Below are 18,288 nucleotides of genomic sequence, written 5' to 3' on the forward strand. Positions count from 1 at the left end.
TACCCAGCAAGGATCTCATTCAAATACGAAGGAGAAATCAAAAGCTTTACAGACAAGCAAAAGCTGAGAGAATTCAGCACCACCAAACCAGCTCTCCAACAAATTCTAAAGGATATTCTCTAGACAGGAAACCGAAAAGGGTGTATAAACCCGAACCCAAAACAATAAAGTAAATGGTAATGGGATCATACTTATCAATAATTACCTTAAACGTAAATGGGTTGAACGCCCCAACCAAAAGGCAAAGACTGGCCGAATGGATACAAAAACAAGACCCCTCTATATGCTGCTTACAAGAGACCCACCTCAAAACAAGGGACACATATAGACTGAAAGTGAAGGGCTGGAATAAGATATACCACGCAAATAGAGACCAAAAGAAAGCAGGAGTGGCAATACTCATATCTGATAAAATAGACTTTAAAACAAAGGCTGTGAAAAGAGACAAAGAAGGCCACTACATAATGATCAAAGGATCAATCCAAGAAGAAGATATAACAATTATAAATATATATGCACCCAATATAGGAGCACCGATATATGTAAGACAAATGCTAACAAGTATGAAAGGGGAAATCAACAATAACACAATAATAGTGGGAGACTTTAATACCCCACTCACACCTATGGACAGATCAACTAAACAGAAAATTAACAAAGAAACGCAAACTTTAAATGATACATTAGATCAATTAGACCTAATTGATATCTATAGGACATTTCACCCCAAAACAATGAATTTCACCTTTTTTTCAAGTGCTCATGGAACCTTCTCCAGGATAGATCACATCCTGGGCCATAAATCTAAACTTGATAAATTCAAAAAAATCGAAATCATTCCAAGCATCTTTTCTGACCATAATGCATTAAGATTAGATCTCAATTACAGGAGAAAAACTACTAAAAATTCCAACATATGGAGGTTGAACAACACACTTCTGAATAACCAACAAATCACAGAAGAAATCAAAAAAGAAATCAAAATATGCATAGAAACTAATGAAAATGAAAACACAACAACCCAAAACCTGTGGGACACTATAAAAGCAGTGCTAAGAGGAAAGTTCATAGCAATACAGGCATACCTCAAGAAACAAGAAAAAAGTCAAATAAATAACCTAACTCTACAACTAAAGCAACTAGAAAAGGAAGAATTGGAGAACCCCAGAGTTAGTAGAAGGAAAGAAATCTTAAAAATTAGGGCAGAAATAAATGCTAAAGAAACAAAAGAGACCATAGCAAAAATCAACAAGGCCAAAAGCTGGTTCTTTGAAAGGATAAATAAAATTGACAAACCACTAGCCAGACTCATCAAGAAGCAAAGAGAGAAAAATCAAATCAATAAAATTAGAAATGAAAATGGAGAGATCACAACAGACAACACAGAAATACAAAAGATCATAAGAGACTACTATCAGCAGTTGTATGCCAATAAAATGGACAATGTGGAAGAAATGGACAAATTCTTAGAAAAGTACAATTTTCCAAAACTGAACCAGGAAGAAATAGAAAATCTTAACAGACCCATCACCAGCACGGAAATTGAAACTGTAATCAAAAATCTTCCAGCAAACAAAAGCCCAGGTCCAGACGGCTTCACAGCTGAATTCTACCAAAAATTTCGAGAAGAGCTAACACCTATCCTACTCAAACTCTTCCAGAAAATTGCAGAGGAAGGTAAACTTCCAAACTCATTCTATGAGGCCACCATCACCCTAATACCAAAACCTGACAAAGATGTCACAAAAAAAGAAAACTACAGGCCAATATCACTGATGAACATAGATGCAAAAATCCTCAACAAAATTCTAGCAATCAGAATCCAACAACATATTAAAAAGATCATACACCATGACCAAGTGGGCTTTATCCCAGGGATGCAAGGATTCTTCAATATCTGCAAATCAATCAATGTAATTCACCACATTAACAAATTGAAAAATAAAAAACATATGATTATCTCAATAGATGCAGAGAAGGCCTTTGACAAAATTCAACATCCATTTATGATAAAAACTCTCCAGAAAGCAGGAATAGAAGGAACATACCTCAACATAATAAAAGCTATATATGACAAACCCACAGCAAACATTATCCTTAGTGGTGAAAAGTGGAAAGCATTTCCCCTAAAGTCAGGAACAAGACAAGGGTGTCCACTTTCACCGCTACTATTCAACATAGTTCTGGAAGTTTTGGCCACAGCAATCAGAGCAGAAAAAGAAATAAAAGGAATCCAAATTGGAAAAGAAGAAGTAAAACTCTCACTGTTTGCAGATGACATGATCCTCTACATGGAAAACCCTAAAGACTCCACCAGAAAATTACTAGAGCTCATCAATGAATATAGTAAAGTTGCAGGATATAAAATCAACACACAGAAATCCCTTGCATTCCTATACACTAATAATGAGAAAGTAGAAAAAGAAATTAAGGAAACAATTCCATTCACCATTGCAACAAAAAGAATAAAATACTTAGGAATATATCTACCCAAAGAAACTAAAGACCTATATATAGAAAACTATAAAACACTGATGAAAGAAATCAAAGAGGACACTAATAGATGGAGAAATATACCATGTTCATGGGTTGGAAGAATCAATATAGTGAAAATGAGTATACTACCCAAAGCAATTTACAAATTCAACGCAATCCCTATCAAGCTACCAGCCATATTTTTCACAGAACTAGAACAAATAATTTCAAGATTTGTATGGAAATACAAAAAACCTCGAATAGCCAAAGCAATCTTGAGAAAGAAGAATGGAACTGGAGGAATCAACTTGCCTGACTTCAGGCTCTACTACAAAGCCACAGTCATCAAAACAGTATGGTACTGGCACAAAGACAGACATATAGATCAATGGAACAAAATAGAAAGCCCAGAGATAAATCCACACACATATGGACACCTTATCTTTGACAAAGGAGGCAAGAATATACAATGGAGTAAAGACAATCTCTTTAACAAGTGGTGCTGGGAAAACTGGTCAACCACTTGTAAAAGAATGAAACTAGATCACTTTCTAACACCGCACACAAAAATAAACTCAAAATGGATTAAAGATCTAAATGTAAGACCAGAAACTATAAAACTCCTAGAGGAGAATATAGGCAAAACACTCTCAGACATAAATCACAGCAGGATCCTCTATGATCCACCTCCCAGAATTCTGGAAATAAAAGCAAAAATAAACAAATGGGATCTAATTAAAATTAAAAGCTTCTGCACAACAAAGGAAAATATACGCAAGGTGAAAAGACAGCCTTCTGAATGGGAGAAAATAATAGCAAATGAAGCAACTGACAAACAACTAATCTCAAAAATATACAAGCAACTTATGCAGCTCAATTCCAGAAAAATAAACGACCCAATCAAAAAATGGGCCAAAGAACTAAATAGACATTTCTCCAAAGAAGACATACGGATGGCTAACAAACACATGAAAAGATGCTCTACATCACTCATTATCAGAGAAATGCAAATCAAAACCACAATGAGGTACCACTTCACACCAGTCAGAATGGCTGCGATCCAAAAATCTGCAAGCAATAAATGCTGGAGAGGGTGTGGAGAAAAGGGAACCCTCCTACACTGTTGGTGGGAATGCAAACTAGTACAGCCACTATGGAGAACAGTGTGGAGATTCCTTAAAAAATTGCAAATAGATCTACCTTATGACCCAGCAATCCCACTCCTGGGCATACACACCGAGGAAACCAGAATTGAAAGAGACACATGTACCCCAATGTTCATCGCAGCACTGTTTATAATAGCCAGGACATGGAAACAACCTAGATGTCCATCAGCAGATGAATGGATAAGAAAGCTTTGGTACATGTACACAATGGAGTATTACTCAGCCGTTAAAAAGAATTCATTTGAATCAGTTCTGATGAGATGGATGAAACTGGAGCCGATTATACAGAGTGAAGTAAGCCAGAAAGAAAAACACCAATACAGTATACTAACACATATATATGGAATTTAGAAAGAGGGCAATGACGACCCTGTATGCAAGACAGGAAAAAAGACACAGATGTGTATAACGGACTTTTGGACTCAGAGGGAGAGGGAGAGGGCGGGATGATTTGGGAGAATGGCATTCTATAATGTATACTATCATGTAAGAATTGAATCGCCAGTCTATGTCTGACGCAGGATACAGCATGCTTGGGGCTGGTGCATGGGGATCACCCACAGAGATGTTATGGGGAGGGAGGTGGGAGGGGGTTTCATGTTTGGGAACACATGTAAGAATTAAAGATTTTAAAATTTAATAAAAAAAAAGGAAAATAAAATAAAATAAAATAAACCTCCATTATTGTTATGTCATGTACCTTGTGACAATGGTTTTCTGCTGAAGGGCACATAAATTAGGCTAAAATTATAAAACATTGTGCTTCTCATTGACTCATTTGTAATTAAAACTTAATCCATAATTCTAAATTGCATTTTGAGATAATTTACCTAAACACATGAAAAATGAGGCAGGCATTTGTCTAAATACTCTCACTTTTATTATCATGTCAAAAAATTATCATCTAGGCAAAAATAGTTATTCTTATATAGATTAAAGTTCAGTTATAAGCTTCTTGGAAATCAAGGTACAAAGAGAACTATAGTGAGTAATAAAATTCATATTCTGATAAAAGAAATTATCAAACAGATTTTTTTCATGACATTAAATTCTAATATTCAAATGAACCTTTTTATTATTAATATAACACAAAGGGTCCCAAATAACATAACAAAGTCTTCAACATGGCTTCACAGATAAAGTATTTTTCATAATCTTTGTGTCAGTTCTTCCCACACATGCATGATTAGTTGCTCAATCATGTAGGACTCTGTGACCCCATGGACTGTAGCCTGCCAGGCTCCTCTGTCCATGGGACTATCCCGGTAAGAACACTAGAGTGGGTGGCCATTTCTTCCTCCAGAGGATCATCCTAACTCACGGATCAAACCTGCATCTCCTTGCACTGGCAGGTGGATTCTTTACCACTGAGCCACCTGGGAAGCCCTCTTCCTACAAACCAAGGACTTTTACACTAGGTTCAGTCAGGAAAACGACCTCTGCTAGGGTATAAGGTAGAATAGTATGAATATGCAGGCCTTTGATATTGACTACCAAGTTAGAATCAGGGACACACAGTCTATAGAGAAGCACATGGGAAGCGTGTCCAGATTTCTTGAACAGACTTCTCTTTGAAGGGTTTTTGGCAGTGTCCTAATTTAAGTCAGTTTAGAATTATACTTTCTAGTAAGAATCTACACTATGAATTACAGAAAGGTTCATATGCTTTGGATTTGGGCATGTAGGTAGGTTTTGAGATGAACTTCAAGTTTATATACATATACACACACACATACAGTTTATATATATATATATATAATGTCATATACATGTATACATTAATACAATAGAATGGGGTCACAAAGAGTTGGACACAACTGGGCAACTGAACAATATTAAAGCTTTCTCACCCTGACAACTAAAATGAAAAACACTACAGATTAGTGGTCAAGAGGCATAAATCTCAGTTGTATTTTCACTAATTTGTGTAGTTTTGGGCAAGTAACAAACTTTTCTGAGTCCTGTTTCTTCACCTAAAAGCAAGGTTATTCAATTAAATGTTTCAGTTACTTTGGGCACTAATGTGAAACACCTCTTGGGTTCCTCTAATCTTTACAAATGTGAATAAATTTCAAGGTATCATTTAGTTAGCAAAGTTTGTCTCACCTGGATTATATCTGAATTGCTGTTGCTGGTTTCAACTTCAATTGAAGTAAGGTTTTGACTCCTCTTTCTCTTCATTTCCCAAGAGGCCTATAGCAAGGTATTAACAAAAAATATACAAGGATTAGTAGCAATCAATGGTACACATTAAACTAGTGTCACTCTTTCCTTCCTTCAGCTTCTATTAAGTGCTGGCTTCTGTAGGATAAACAGACGAAATTCAACAAAATAACATCATAATGCAAGTTAAGTATGAAATGAATGGTGTAGACTATGGCACTCAACAGTGAATCAAGGGCTTGTAGTATTTTGCAAAGAATCTGCATGAATTACTTTCTACATATTGGATATATAATGTTTCATATGGATATATATATGTATATATACATTGTTCTTAAAATTTATGTAGATGTTGCTGGGAGGAATAAGATATATGTTCATTAAAACATATCTATGATGGCTTTCTTTTACTATGTCATCCTTAATCAGTAGATGTTGAATATGCCTAGTATGTGAGATATCTGCAGTCATTAAAAATTTTTTTTGACAGTTTCAATGTACATTTTATAAAATATTGGGTATATTTCCAATGTTGTACAATATATCCTTGTAGCTTATTTTATATATAATAGCTTGTATCTCTTAATTCCCTGCACTTACATTGCCCTCTTCCCTTTCCTCACTGATAATGACTAGCTTGTTCTTTATATCTATATATCTGCTTCTTTATCCTTATATTCACTAGTTTGTTGTATTTTTTGATTCCATATATGTGATATCATATAATGTTTGCTGCAAATGGCAAATTTTCATTCTTTTTATGGCTGAGCAATACTCCATTGTATATACATGCCACCTCTTTAGCCACTCATCTGTTGATGGACACTAAGGTTGCTTCCATACCTTGGCAATCATAAATAACGCTGCTATGAACTGCTATGAACACTGGGGTGCTTGTATCTTTTTAAACTAGAGTTTGGGTGTTTTTTTAAAAATATATACCCAGGAGTGGAACTGCTGGATCATGGGGTAGTTCTTTTGTTTTTTCGGTGTCTACAATCAATTTCATTTTAATATAATCTAAACACATACCATTTAGAAAATACCAAGGAAAATTTCTGTACAAAAGTTGATACTAATGCATTTGGACAAAGCTGGCAAGTTCCTGCTATGAGCACAGCCCAGGAGACACCACTGAGGAAACCTAATATATTGGACTAGATGTTAGCCACGGTTTGATAGCTCTCAGGGTTAACACTGAAGTTGTCAATGTTTGGTACTAGATGTAAAATTTCACTGGTTACCCTGTAATCATTAAGACTTCTTAGACATATCTAAATTTTTAAGCAGATTTTCATCTAGAAGTCCAAGTCTTCTAGAATAGTCTGCAGTGCTAACCTTGCAAATCAAATATCAATCTCTATCCCATCAAAACACTATTTTTTGAGAAACCTCCATACTGATTTCCACAGTGACTGCACCAATTTACATTCCCACCAATAGTGTACGAGGATTCTCTTTTCTCACCAACATTTATTTGTGTTCTTTTTAATGACAGCCATTCTGACAGATGTAAGGTGATATCTCAAAGGTTTTGATTTGTATTTCCCTGATGATTAGTGATGTTGAGCATCCTCTCATGTGCCTTGTTGGCTTTTGTATGTCTTCTTTGGAGAAATGCACATTTAGATCTTCTGCCCATTTTTTGACTAGGTTGTTTTATACATATATATATATATATAGCTGTATTAAGTTGTTTGTATATTTTGGAGCTTAATCCCTTGTGGTTACATCATTTGTAAATATTTTATCCCATTCTGTAAGTTGTCTTTTCATTTGGTTTGTGGCTCCCTTTGCTATGCAAAAGCTTTTAAGTTTAATTTAATTAGGTACCATTTGTTTGTTTTTGCTTTTGTTTTCCATTACTCTAGGGGACAGATCCAAAAAAAAAATCTTGCTGCGATTTATGTCAAAGAGTGTTCTGCCTATGTTTTTCTCTAGGAGTTGTATAGTATCCAGTCTTACATTTAGGTCTTTAATCCCTTTTGAGTTTATTTTGTCATCAATTACAAGGAAAAAACTGCAAAAAAAAAAAAAAAAACCAAAAAACCCACATGAAGGCTAAACAATATGCTACTAAACAACTAGTGGATCACTGAAGAGATTAAAAAAAAAAACCTAAAAATAAATGAAAACAAAAACAAATTTTTCCAAAATAGAATATGCAGGTCTAGGAGGGAAGTTTATAGTGATACAAGCTTACCCCAAGAAACAAGAAAAATCTCAAATAACCTAAAAATTCTTCACAAGAGGTGACGTACAACATGTCTTCATTTCTTCCCCTTCCACTTGCTAATCAATCCACTGTAACCGGGTTTTTATGCTCTCCAATAACAATGAAATTCTTCCTGTGATCATTCCTATTACCACTAAGTCACTAAGTTAGTGGACTTTTTTGGCCTTTGGCCTGGTTGAGTTGACCTCTCAATGGCATTCAGCCTCTCTGATCATCTACACCCAATATCTCAGCAAATGGGTCAGTGTTCTCTCCTCAAGCCAAATACACAGGAACAAATACATCCACTTCTCTCCCCGCCACATGATCACCTCACTCACACCACCATTATTTCCCCCCAAGGCCACTGCAATAGCCTTTTAACTGCTCTGCCCACATTCATTCTGTTTGCTGAGAATCCATTTTTCATACTAACCCAAAACAATCTTTTCTAAAGGAAATTTTGCTCATACCACTTCCCTGCTTAAAATCCTTCAGTGTTTTTCTGTTGCTTTCAGGGTAAATACAAAATCCCTTATCAAAGTATCAGCTTGCATGGTTCTGATCACTCCCTGCCCATCTCACACCACAGCCCCCTTTCCCTCACTGCCCCACCAGAGCTTAGCTGTCTTCTTAGTGTCAGTGAAGTGTCAGCTGCTCAGTCATGTCCCACTCTTTGCAACCCCATGGTCTGTAGCCTGCCAGGCTCCTCTGTCCATGGAATTCTCCAGGTAAGAATAGTGGAGTGGGCTGCCATTCCCTTCTCCAGGCAGCTGTCTTCTTAGGTACTTTGTATTCCACGTTCCCTCATTAGCAAATAATGTTTGCACTGATTGGAAATGATCTTCCTCTCCATCTAGCCGCTTAATTGGAATTCAGTCCTAAAAGTTATGTCATCACTTTTTCAAGGAAGACTTCCCTGTCCTCCCAGGGTTAAATCTCCTATTATAAGGACTCACACTACTATGTCATAAAAAATGCCTCAGTGTCAGTTTCCACTTATCTATATAATCATTGGATTGTCTGTCTCTATCACTAGACTATAAGTTCAGCATGGACTTGGGACCATAGGTGGTTTTGCTCACAGCTAAATCCCCTGTAGCTGGCTAACATACTGAACGGCACAAAACAAATGATTTTACACATATATACATATATATATATTCACATATACATATGTGAATCTCCATATTTATGTTCTAAAATGTGCTATTCTAACACAACTTTGTGATCACTTGTATGTTATCTTTGGAGCATGCAATCTACCCATAAAATAAGTCTACAAATCCCAAATCTTGAAATTCCACAGTTAATGAAATCAGGAGTTAAAGGAGATATAATTATAAAGTGATAACAACTGCTTTTTATATTATAAGCATGCAAAAGTTGAGTATCTGCTGAATAGATGAATTCCTACACTCAAATATAATGCATAATTCAAACTAAAATTCTGAAGAGGGTAGACAGATTCAGTTTGGCCTCTACAGTCTCAAGAAAAGACTGAGGGCCAAAACTTCAAAATTATAGGGATCCGTATTTCAAATAATCTAAGAGAATGAGCTATCCAAAAATGAAGAAAAGGCTGCCTTAGGAGGTAATGAGCCTATATCACTAAAGATTTTCAAGAATCCACATACCATTTTCCAAAGATATTACAAAGGAATGTGTGAGATATTTCTGTAATGTAACTATTATTCAGAATAATTCTTTTTTAAAGAACCATGCCTGAAATCCTGTCTTCCACCATGCTTAATACAATATTTTACACAGGGCAGAAGCTCAGTGGATATTTGCCAATGAAATTAGTTCCTTGCTTTCAGAGACGATGTCAACTCATTGGAATATTTTCCATGTGGCCCATATTCACCCTTTCAGGGTAAAGTTAATTTTTAGAAACAGTAAAAAGACATCAGTAATCAAGTTTTATCAACAAGGCAGATAAACTAAGCAATAAATTTTGGCTTATAAAAGACTTTTTAAAGGTAGTAAGATAACGAAGTGAAGTGAAGTGAAAGTGTTAGTTGCTCAGTGGTGTTCAACTCTTTGCGACCCCAAAGACTGTAGCCCTTTGGGACCTCATGGATTGTAGCCTGCCAGGCTTCTCTGTCCATGGAATTCTCCAGGTAAGAATACTGGAGTGTGTAGCCATTCCCTTCCCCAGGGGATCTTCCCAATCCAGGGATCGAACCTGGGTTCCCCATGTTACAGGCAGATTCTTTACCGTCTGAGCCACCAGGGAAGCCAGTGAGATCATACCTGTGGTCACTGAACACTGATCAGGCACAGGGTAAATGCCCACTCAATTTTAAGTGCTGTTATTATTATACACTGAAACTAAGAGCAGATTCTCAAAGAGGAATTAAATAAGCGTAACACTGTAAGAATGAAAGTGTAATTTTTTTTAAAAAAAGAAACAACCTCATTTAGGTACATGGACATCCTAGGATGTACCTTCATTATAATCAAGCTCAGCATTTAGCTACATTATCAACATCACATTTTATTTTTCCAGAACTTGGACTTCAGGGATAACTACCTACGTAAAATTTGACCAAGCATTTTTGCTATAAAACATTGAATGCAAAACTCTCAAGATTACAGGTTTATCCTATACGGATATTTCTCTCTTAAATACAGATTAAAGTCTTTATCCCATAGAGGTGTTCTTTAGGAGCACTTCAGAGCTGATATTAGCAATCTGACTTTTCCTCCAGAAGAGACAATGTAGGGAAAAAATAGAAATTGGGACTTTGTCCAGGGAACTCAGATTACAATGTGTATGCTATAATGAGAGTGCTTTAAAAAATGTGAAATGAAACAAAACCTTTAAAAAATGTTATTTCTGGAAAAGTGAATGACTACACATTTTTGTGAAAAAGTAACAACAACAAAAAAAAATCACCTGGTCTCTGCTAGCTAGTTTGACGTTTTCCAGTGGAACTGCTGGATACCTCTGCTGTTGAGGTTTCACTTTCTTCTGCCCAGACTTTTTCATAATTTTAGTCTCTGAAATATACTCTACATCGGAGTCCGATCCTTCTGTTTCTTTCCAGCCTCTGTGGTTGACCAAAAGCTCAAAAGATGAAAGAGACTCATGCTTCAAGTCATCACTGGAAGGTCTGATTCTCTGAATTTTCTTATTTCCCTTAAATAAGAAAGAACATGCTTTTAATTTGAGGTAGCTGGCTTATTTATAATTACCATTCCCTTATAATCTTATGATACTAGGTGATATTTATTACTAACAACAGTTTTAAAAATCAGAAGCTTAGGAAACAAACTTTGGCAGAAGTATACTGCTATAATGGCTCATTCAGAATTTGATTCAGCAGAGCTGGGCTGAGTCAAGAAGTCTGATCTTAAAAAAAAAAAAAAAAAAAAGATGCAGAAGACTCCAAATTGGTAATACACTGTTGCTTCCTGACTTACTCCTGAGCAGAGATTTTCTTGCTTTTGGATCCCTGGTGCATGTAGGTCAGCTATCGATTAACTTAAAATTTGGTTGAGGTTTACAGTCTCCTCATTTGCTTGTTAAGAAATCTGAATAACCAAAATTGTAAAGAGTTTTCTATAATCTTGTGTGTGTGATTGATGTAACTCTGAAGGTTCAAAAATTTTTAAATTTTTAATAACAGACATTTGAGGAATAAAATGTAATATGACATTTAGGAAACGTAAGAAACAATGTAGGAATTATGTATAGAACATATTTCTAGGTAAATATATACCCACAGACTCACATACACATTCTCTCTCTGATTTTATATGCATAATTTTATATAACACATATATATATTATAAATAATATACTGGAAAGATATAAACACATTAATATATCTAAAATGGTCATGATCTCCACGCAGTAAGACAATGGGTGGTTTAAATTTTCTTATTTATACTTTATTTTCTGAGTTTTTCCTAATAAACATGAATTGTTATAATAAAAAAATGATGATGATATAAAAATATCTATGAGTGCTTCACTTTCTGAACATATTAAACCATGATGACGTTTGGCCCTTGGTAAGTCTTATCATTCATATGGGAAATGTCACAAATGACTCATCCCACTTTAATTACTCACCTTAGATGTTGAAGCTTGGCAGGGGCTAGTGAACTCAGTGATCCTATTCACTGGTATAAACTGAGGCTATTATGGAAAAAAAAATCATTAGACAAATGTAAGTAAAAACAACTTTTAATTGGCATATTATGATAATTCAGTGTTCTTCATTTTTTTAAAGAAGTGCCAAGCTCACACATTCTTGCCAATCATTAAGGAGTCCCTTTCAGTTTAGACATACAGCAATGGTATGTGATTGGTAGTGACGGAACAGTATAGATAATGCAATGAAGTATTACAAGCAACACAAGCAAAGTTACAAGCAATTACAAGCAAACATCTTACGAGCAATCCAAGGGTGCCATGGTATCAGAAATTGTCTCCCCAGCCCTCATCTCCCCTCTCTGGAGATCCTTTTTCTCCATGTGTAGTTCCCAGCATCTGAAACGAATCTTGACCTTTAGCAATAGCTCTGCACAGGTCAGAGCCCTGGGTCTGAGCTTCAAGGGACTGTTGAGGATACACTGCCCTTAACTGTGATCCCTAATAGCTGACATCCATATTTATATGGTGCTATCTTCATATATTACTGGGATATTCTTTTCTTTTTTGTAGATATTTAGCTGCTATCACAGCATCTTAGACACATCATTGTAAGAGTTTAGTTTTCCTAGACTGACTATCTGCCAGAATTTCTATAGGAAGGGTAGGTGGAGGATAAGAGTCTAGGTGAGTTTTCCTTTTTTGTTTCCATAAGCAAAATCTCTTTTCTCATTTCTCCCCAAGAGATTCTTTTTCTCATCTTCTGCAAACATGGCTTTTTGAGTACTTTCATGTGCATTCCACATCTTCTGTGAACCAAAGCAGGTCCAGTAAGGTTCCAAGGCTATAGATTTTCCATCTCCAGATGAACCCTTCTTTAGTAAGTGTACTTGTGTTGATTCTTTAGAAGTGCTATTGCTGGGCTCTTCCTTCCATTTCTCTCCTTTTGCTTCTGTGGGATTCTTGCATTATCTCAAGCCCTGGGGTATTCTGGTATATATTTCCTAGCTCGACTGAAATTGGAGTTTGCATTTTTGTTCTCTGTTTTCCTGTTGCTCTTACAAGACTCCCAGGAAAAGAACAGGAAGATGCTACATCTATATAGCCATATTTATAGCAGAAATCACCGTATGTATCACATTGTCTCATAGTCATGGTAACACTTGTATCTCTCTCTGAAAGTCATTTTTTTTTATCTGTAATACCCATCACAAAAGTACCTATAAAGTTTAGCACTTTATAGGTACTCAATAAAATGTTGATGATTAACAGGATAAACAGATGTTCCCAGAGACTATTGCTCATTTCTTTCTCTGTTGAAATACCACCACAGTTCTATTTTGCACTCATAATGTGACTACTTCTTCATTACCTGTCAGATGTTATCACATATTTGAGGTGCTTTATATTAAATGCCAGTGTCTTGTTCCTGATATAAAGAAATGGATTGAGGGTAGCCTAGTAACAAGGTATGATACACTTACATCATTTGGCTTTGTATCACTTTTGGTGCTAGTTTAAAGATAATTACTTTTTGATAAAAAGTTTTATTACAGTGAGTTTTGACCTGAACGACTAATCACATCACTGAAGTTGTAATAAAAATTTTAAATTCCATTCATTTTCCTTTTTTTATATTCATTTCAGAGTTGTGTTTCTACAAAAGAACTTCAGACATCATAGAAATACACAGCAAAAATGTCTCAACTACATTTTGAATAGAAAAATACCACTAATGGTGCCACATGTTTGCATTTTTTGTAAAACAGAAATCTAGGTACCATAGCTAATCCATCTCAAATTCTGTCTCAGTTACTTAATGAATAGTTGTTTGCTAGTGGTAATATCTTTATCATCACCATCACCTCTTCAGATTTCAGAGACTCATCATCACCTTAGAAAGCTTGCTAATATTGGTATTTATTTTTATATGATACTCATAAACTCTCCCAGCAAGACTGTTACATTTCTTTCCATGTTTGGAAAGTCCTGAAAATCACAGATTCAATAGCAAAAGCTGCAGAACATGAAGTGTCTCTGCCAGCAGGAAAAAACAAAGGGTCCTTAAGTCAGGAATAAAGGAGAAAAAGGCTGTGGTGCATAAGAGTCATGTGAAGAGCTGGACAGAAAAGCAGATTCCAAGGCTTCTGTCTCAGAGACTTGTTGAGTCAGTCTGCTGTAGACCTCAGGAATCTGAATTTTTACAAACATGTGAAGTTCTTACACAAATGACCTGATCATTATAGACTCACAGCCCTGGAAGGCAGAGGATTCTACCTTTTAATTTTAGATTCATGCTTAGTGGGACTGTAGAGACAATATTTTTATGTTTCTGTACCATGAAGGCTTTCTGATCAAATTTTACCAAAACTTTAGACCTAGCCTACAAGAACAACTTTTAGAATTTAATTTATGACTAATAGTGAGAGAGTATCTGAAGAGATTTATCCCCCTAGAGGTATGTATTTACATGTTAAGGAAGGAATGGGATCTGAGGACACAGAAGCATAGCTAGAGAAGCTAGTCTTATCTTTCCCCTAAGAGATTTATTTATATTCCAAAGGATAACAGTAAGAATCCAGGATCCTTCTCAAAGAGCAAAGAAGTGTGTGTGTGTCTGACAGGCAATAAGGTACAGTTAGGGAGGAGGCTGTCCCTCTCCTATATAAATAGCCAGATTCTTTTTTTTTTTTTTTCCAACTTTCTTGCTGATGGTACAAACTCCAGTATATATAGGATAACATATGCTCTGCCTCATCTCATCCATTTCCCCAGGGGTACAAATTAGGACAAAAGGGAATCAGAGTAATTATTTGCTATAATTAAATAATAGATCTGCTCTGCTCCAGAAACCTCATATTTGTATTCAAAATAAAACAAATATATACAGGCATTACAAACTTAACACTCTGTAAATGAAGATGGGCAACTAATACTCATGGGCTCTAAAATTGGACAAAAGTGAAAGTAAAAAGTAAAGCGTCAGTTGCTCAGTGGTGTCCAACTCTTTGCGACCCCATGGACTGTAGCCCACCAGGTTCCTCTGTCCATGGAATTCTCCAGGCAAGAATACTGGAGTGGGTTGCTATGCCTTCCTCCAGAGGATCTTCCTGACCCAGGGATCGAACCCAGGTCTCCTGCATTGCAAACAGATAAAATTGAATGGATATTCACAAATACCTAGTTTAATCCCATTTTTACTGGGCTGAAGGGGAAGGGGTGTGCTAGGATCAAGGACTAGTGACATCAAACAGACCTGAGGTCACTCAACTTATTAACAGCTCTTCCATAAAAAAGAATAAACTCTTGCCATTTGTGACAACATGGATGGACCTACAGGGTATAAAGCTAAGTGAAATAAGTCAGACAGAGAAAGACAAATATCACATGATCTCACATGTGGAATTTAAGAGGAAAAAAATGAACAAACAAAGCAATTAAGAAACAGACTCATAGATATAAGTTAGTGGCTGTCAGAGGATAAAATGGTGAGGAAATGGGCAAAATAGGTGAAAGGGATTAGGAGGTACAAACTTTCAATTATAAAATTTATCAAGAGGATGCAATGTACAGCATAAGAGATACAGTCAGTAATATTCTAATAACTCTCGATGGTGGCTAAACATCATGGTGATCATTTTGTAACATATAAAAATATTGAATCATTATGGTATACACTTGAAACTACCATTAACACTGTATGTCAATTAAAATTCAAGAGAAAAGAAAAGATCGTGGACAAGCAAATCAAGCCAAGGAGTTGAACAGCTACTGCTGGACATCTACTGTGCCCAGTACTGAGCCAGATGTAGTGAGGGGAGATACATGAGGAAGTGATCTCATGGTATCTGCCCTCAAGGAATTTCCACACTAGTTCCTCAGGAGCAATAGTGGCTCGTTTGCTATACTGCGAACACAGGGCCCACAGATGTGACTGTATCATGCATTATCCCTTTTGGAATGACAGGCATCACCACAGAGAAATTAGATCTTTGTCACAAGAGTAATAAAGTAAAACATTTCAATTACAGTGAGCATCATCAGCCTCTTGTTAGACAGAGTGTCATAACAGCTTAGGTGTCGTAAATTTTAGATCATGGACGTTTATGTAAGGAGGCTGAAAAGCTTGATAAACAAATAGATTTTCTAAGGCATCTAGCTCCATAGTATACAGATTAGAAATTTCAGCATCCTATACAACGACACATTAAAAAGATTACATTCTAAATGGGAAAATGTGTTCACATTCTTCATTATAAAGTTGTGCTCAGATATACCATTTCATTTTGAAAAACACAGCTAAAAGTTCAGCAAGCCTTCTCTGCCTTACATTTACTGCTAAAATGTACACTTCCTGTGGGAACTGTCAGACCACACGGCCTCGGTTTTTGTGTCCATGCAAGCACCATGAAAGAACAGAATGCTAGTGAGTTTTCTCAACAGGCATGGAATTTTACAAAGGCTCTTCATGTGATGCAAAGACTATGAATGTAACAAATGAAATCCAAATATAGTCTCTATACTCCCATTCAAACGCAACACTTCATTTTGACCAAGTGTGAGAACATTATGGTGTCCAAGAATAGATGTAGACAGTTTTAAGTCTAACCTACATAGTTTCAACCGATCCAATGAAAAATATTTATCTTTGTATCTAATTGTGAAGAATTCTGCATAAACCAAATTGTTCCTTCAACCCTTCACTCACTTGGCGAACATCTACTATATAAAAGGTCCAGGTCTAAGTGTTATTGGGAACACAAAGATGAATAAAAATGTTCCCTCACTTCAAAAACCTTACAGTCAAACATAGGAGACAGATCAGACACATGATGAACTATAACACCAGGTAGAAAGTGAAACACGAGGACTTCCCTGGTGGTCCAGTGGTTGAGAATCCATCTTCCAAGGCAGGGGATGCAGGTTTGATCCCTGGTTGGGGAACTAAGATCCCACCTGACAGGGGCAACTAAGCCAGCACACCACAGCTAGAGAGAAGCCCACATGCCACAAATAAGACACGATCCAGTCAAATACATGGAGAAAGCGAGGGCACCCCACGCCAGCACTCTCGCCTGGAGAATCCCATGGACGGAGGAGCCTGGGAGGCTGCAGTCCATGGGGTCGCGAGGAGTCAGACACGACGGAGCGACTTCACTTTCACTTTTCACTTTCACGCATTGGAGAAGGAAATGGCAACCCACTCCAGTGTTCTTGCCTAGAGAATCCCAGGTACGGGGGAGCCTGGTGGGCTGCCATCTCTGGGGTCGCAGAGTCGGACATGACTGAAGCGACTTCGCAGCAGTCAAATATATAAATAAAGTTTTTTAAAAATGAAATGTGCCCTTAAGAAAGACAGACATGAAGGGTAAGGGGAAGTGGAAGAAGGAGATATCTTTACAAGCAGGGAAATGAGAGAAGACTTCATACGGCAACAACATTAGTTTTGGACCTTGAAGGACTAGGGAAGGGGAAGGAATAAAGGCACTCAGCCAAAGTGGCAGGAATGAAGGAACGCGGCATCAAGGAAGTGGAGAACACAGAGGAACCTGGGGGAGCTCAGGGAGAGAATCCTGCAGAAGAGAAGAAACTTCCGCCGAAGGACTAGTGTCAGGTTAGAGAGAGCCTGGACTGCGGCTCCAGGTGGGAAATTTACATTAATCAGAGAAGGTTAACCCAGAAGGACCCAGAGAATACACAAGCAACACAGCACGTCTGCACAAATGAATTGATTATATAAATATGCTGTACTACCCACTGACTTTGAAAAAAGTGAAAGTATTAGTCAGTCAGTCATGTCCAACTACATGAGATGCTATGGACTGTGTTCGCCAGGTCCCTCTGGCCGTGGAATTCTCCAGGCAGTGGATTGTTAATGGATTCTCCAATGGAGTGGGTTGCCAATCCCTTCTCCGGGGAATCATCCCAGTGGTACAAATGGGTAAACAGAGCAGGCTTCATTCAAGGAATCAAGTTATCATTTGCCTTATAATGATTTGAAGGCATTAAGTGAATTTAAAGTGGTACCAAAAATCCCTGAATGAAATGGACCTAAAACAATACTCCACGTGTGTGATTATGACACAGCTGTCCTGTTGAACAACAGAAAGTAGAAAAGACTGTAAAGTGTGACGTTAAAACCGAGAAAAGGGCAAAACTGACTA

General features: G+C 36.8%; 1 protein-coding gene across 1 annotated transcript in view; it reads right to left on the bottom strand.

Moving 5' to 3' along the window:
• The window catches only part of MORC1 (MORC family CW-type zinc finger 1), a 164,226-nt gene that overhangs the window by 43,905 nt on the left and 102,033 nt on the right, over positions 1-18,288 (bottom strand). Inside the window, exons 17-19 of the mRNA XM_068968384.1 lie at positions 12,104-12,169; positions 10,922-11,164; positions 5,748-5,834 (exon numbers count right to left, since the gene is read on the bottom strand). Of these exons, the coding sequence (XP_068824485.1) occupies positions 5,748-5,834; positions 10,922-11,164; positions 12,104-12,169 (396 nt within the window). The remainder of the gene's footprint in view (positions 1-5,747; positions 5,835-10,921; positions 11,165-12,103; positions 12,170-18,288) is intronic.

The sequence above is a fragment of the Capricornis sumatraensis genome, chromosome 1 (genome assembly GCF_032405125.1).
Source record: "Capricornis sumatraensis isolate serow.1 chromosome 1, serow.2, whole genome shotgun sequence".
Taxonomy (NCBI): domain Eukaryota; kingdom Metazoa; phylum Chordata; class Mammalia; order Artiodactyla; family Bovidae; genus Capricornis; species Capricornis sumatraensis.